At 31.7% G+C, this 4144-nt stretch overlaps 1 protein-coding gene across 1 annotated transcript; it reads left to right on the forward strand.

Moving 5' to 3' along the window:
• Positions 1-1056: 1056 nt before the first annotated feature.
• LOC132642343 (vascular-related unknown protein 1-like) lies at positions 1057-2878 on the forward strand. Its single transcript, XM_060359575.1, has 3 exons — positions 1057-1441; positions 2185-2247; positions 2381-2878. Exons 1-3 carry the CDS (start codon positions 1067-1069, stop codon positions 2531-2533), a joined length of 591 nt encoding a protein of 196 aa, XP_060215558.1. The 5' UTR covers positions 1057-1066; the 3' UTR covers positions 2534-2878.
• Positions 2879-4144: the final 1266 nt, after the last annotated feature.

Genomic DNA, 4144 nt, shown 5'->3' on the forward strand with positions numbered 1-4144 from the left:
GAGCCTAAACACCTTTTTGTCTGTGCCAATGGGTGACCAAAAATGGATTTACAATATTTAATACTCCTGTCTGTGTCTGAAAATATCTGTCAATAGTTTTTAAAAACAATATTCTTAAATTATTTATCGCTTTAGAAGTAATTAAGGGTAAATAATTTAAAACTTCTCCAAATTAATGTTTCTTAAGAAGCATGTAAAAGAGAATCACGATAAATAATTTGAGACGGAGGGAGTAGAAAATACTAATTCCTCCGTCCCAATGTATGAGGTTTTTATGTGACACTTTTTCCTTTTTAACCAGTCCAAAAAAATGACAGTTTTCTATATCTAGTAATAATTTAACTTTAAAACTCTTAATGGGATGATTTATAGCCACGTAAATATCTTTGATTTGCCTTAGACCAAAAAATTCGAAAGTCTTCTTTTTATTCTTAAATTTCTTGACTAATCAAATAACCAAGAGCGGCTCAACAGATCTCATGACCTAAGGTGAAACCATATTGAGAGGCCCTTAAATATATTTTATAAAAAAATTACATGCACTAACAAATGGATTTGTAAACAATAAATTAATATTTTAAGACGAAAAATAGAGAATTTCAAAAAAACAATAAACTGGGAAGAAGAGCACAAAGAATGATGTTAGAGATCTGGAACTCAAAGTGAAAATTTAAATTTGGCAATCATCACAAACAAGAAAAAAAAACGGACAAAACATTAAACATAATTATAACATTATTTTACTCATTAAAATTAAAATAAAAAAATCATAATTAAATTATTTCTAAACATAAAAATATCAATTTTTTTATAATTTAAAAAAACAATCTTATAAATTGGCAGGCAGGGTACATATCATTTAAACAACAAAGGTCAACCAATATCCTATATCCCCCTTGAATTATTTTTTTCCTCTCTGCACGTCTCATGTCAATTAGAGATATTGATTTTAACTTCCTCAGCTTCCCCCGCCTGGCCCGACAACAAGATTCCACATCATGGGCCCCACTTATCTTTTGTTTCCTATTTTTCCTTATTTATATAGAGTCCCTACAAATAAAAATGAATGAATATATCCCTCAAACAACTTCAAGAAAAATTAATGGATGGTCCAAGGAATTCATCTGTGAATAATTTTGAGATGGATTGTAAGGAAGCAACAAATCATGATGCACCTGAAGAGAGTGGATGGACCACATATTTGGAGGATTTTTCAATGAACCAAAGGGAAAACTATAGTTCATGTAATTCTGAAAATGATAGTTTTGGCAGCCCTTCTTTGTTATCTGATGCTGCTTCTCATGCTGCATGGAAAAATTCTCATTCTCCAATGGGTGGCTCACCATTTCTTAAGAGACTGAATTTGAAGAAACAAAGAAACAAGAAAATTTCTGATCCTGATTTGGAAGACACTGCTAGCTCACCTGTCAATAGTCCAAAGGTCATGACCAAAAACTTTCTCCTTATTTTTCTTTTATATCATATTCTTGTTTTTTTTGGTTTGAATCCGTAGCGGAGCCAAAGCCATTTAGGTTTGTTATCGATTAGGTATTAGTGAAAACATAAAGATGAAAGAATACTTAGTATCAAATCGACCAATTTGAAAAAGTGATAGGTCAAAGATCATTTGTATGTATCTTTGCTATTTTGTTGTTTATTCTCTTACAATCCTGAGTCTGATTCTATCAAAACAAGTCAAACAACCTCTCCACCTCACAAAAGTATGGATAAGGTCTGCATACATCCCTGCCCTCTTCATACCTCACTTGTGGGATTGCACTGAATATGTTGTCGTCGTTGATATGTCAAAGATCATGTTGTTCAATATTGGGGATTGAAGAGGGTAGAACGAGCGGACATCGAATGATTGTCATCAAGATAGATTGCCCTTACGAAATCAAGGAACATACTAATGCTAGAGTAGTAAGGAATGCAAATCGGATGGTACACAACTTGGTTTGGAAAATATAGCATTTTAGGTCAAGTCAATATTAGGATGAAACTCCCAGCTTCATCCAAACTCCCTTGTCGGAATATTACACTATATATATAGAGTTAAATTAATTTCTTGTGTGTATATAATGAATATTTGAATCTTTTAATGAAAATTCTAGCTCCATACACGACTTTGTATCTAATCAACAGTACTTTGTATTGACATATCTCTTGCTTTGTTATTAACAGGTAAGCAGTTTTAAGCAGATGGACATCAATAACAGAACAGAAAATATCAGTGGATATTTCATGGTAATTTGTAGTTTCCTATTTTTCAAGATTCCAATATTTTCCACTTATATTATTCTGTTTGAAAGGATTAAAAAAAAATACTTGATCAACAATATCTAAATTGCAACTTTTTGGTTGTTTGATCATTGTATAGGAAAATGAAGGTGGCTCTAGACAATTCCAAGAAATGGAAGCTGAGAGAAACAACACATATTTTGATGGAAAAAACAAGAACGGTTATATAGAATTGAAGAAGAAGGGGCTTTGCTTGGTACCTTGGTCCATGATAGTCAACAACCATGGGTGATATTCATGCAAAAGTTCTTCTATCTTTGGTACTGTAAAAAATATGGTATATGAACTGTAAAATGTAAGATTGGGTCGCTCGCTCCGTTATCATTTGTCACAAAAGGGAAAAAAGAAGCAAAAATGTAAATAGAGCTTCTTTTTCTCTTACACAAGTATTTGGGGAGCAGTATAGCATTAAAGTTTATAGGTGCTATTTGTAATGTTTTGTATTTTGGGAAATCTGCTAATGACAGAAGATCTAAAATCACGTTTGATTGACAAAAATTAAAACTCTATTGTGGTAAATTGTTAGTTTTCCATATTTCTTGCTAAAAGATTCAGTTGGTTGAGAAAGATTTGCATTCAATGTTTACTTATTTTATGCCTTATTCCTAAACAAGTTGGGTTGATTATATAATCCTTACCAATCATATTCTCATTAAATTCATTTTAGACCTACATATTATTCAAAAACATGAAAGATTAAACATTCTCTATATTTTCTAATGGTGTAACTCATACGAATCTTTAATAGAGCAGACGACTCCTATAAAGTATAGGATAAAAAATAAGGGTATATAATATGACTAACATACTCCCAATTATATTAATCGCCTTACCTATATATGTATCGTTTTTTTCTTTTATTGTGTTCTATTTTTTGCTAAGTCTTGATTGATTTCAAGAAATTGTAGGTTTTTTTGAGACAATTTCTTGTGATTTTAAGTCTATCTCGTCATTCCCTTCACTCATCAATATATATGGTTGCGTACCTACAGACTGTTGCATCTAGAGGTCGATACAGGAAATCGCTACGCCATTTCAAGTGTCCTCGATCTCATTTTGTCATCTATCAATATGTGCTACTTGTACCTTATGTCGAATATGATAAATTTAAATTTTATCTAATTTTATATGATCACATACTCATCATAGCATCCGCATCTCTGTGACAAAGTCTTGATTTAAGAGTTATTTAGAATAGGTTCAACTTGCTGGTTAAGTTGCGATCACAAGAAGCTTGTGAAAAAAAATAGTTAACTTTACATGAATTCTAATTCAGAATCTTCCAAATTTTTCGAATTAGTCGTTGCCAAATTCATGCCTTTTGTGAGCTTTATGGATGTAACCACTTGCTAAATTGGTCCTTATGATCTAATTAATGTCATTATTTTCGGAGGAGAATATGAGGTGCTTGTAATGAAAACTATAGCCAAGGAATACAACCAACTAAAGACAATGGTTTCAAATTCAATATGATCGATTAGCAGAATTAATTGCCCTTCAACCTTAATTAATACCAGAAGTTGCGGCATACTCTTATGTGTGCTTCCAAAATTTCCCCACAAAAGTACTTATTTTTTTAATAAGTACTTATTTTAAAAAAGTGGGGTGTTTAGCCAAGCTTTGGGGAGAAAATAAGTGCTTTTGGAGAGTAACAGAAGCAGTTTTTCAGAAGTTAAAAAAATCGCTTTTGCCCAAAAACACTTTTTTGAAAAGTGCTTTTGAGAAAAATACACATAGAAGCACTTTTTAAACGCTTGGCGAAACACTAACTGCTGCTCAAAAGTACTTTTTAAATTAATTGGCCAAACAAAAACTGCTTTTAGCTAAAAGTGCTTTTTTAAAA

The sequence above is a fragment of the Lycium barbarum genome, chromosome 5, assembly GCF_019175385.1.
Source record: "Lycium barbarum isolate Lr01 chromosome 5, ASM1917538v2, whole genome shotgun sequence".
Lineage (NCBI taxonomy): Eukaryota > Viridiplantae > Streptophyta > Magnoliopsida > Solanales > Solanaceae > Lycium > Lycium barbarum.

Coding starts and splice junctions, on each gene's coding strand:
- LOC132642343 (XM_060359575.1), top strand. CDS start 1,067: ATGAATATATCCCTCAAACAACTTCAAGAAAAATTAATGGATGGTCCA. Junction 1,442..2,184: donor CACCTGTCAATAGTCCAAAG/GTCATGACCAAA, acceptor TGTTATTAACAG/GTAAGCAGTTTTAAGCAGAT. Junction 2,248..2,380: donor ATATCAGTGGATATTTCATG/GTAATTTGTAGT, acceptor ATCATTGTATAG/GAAAATGAAGGTGGCTCTAG.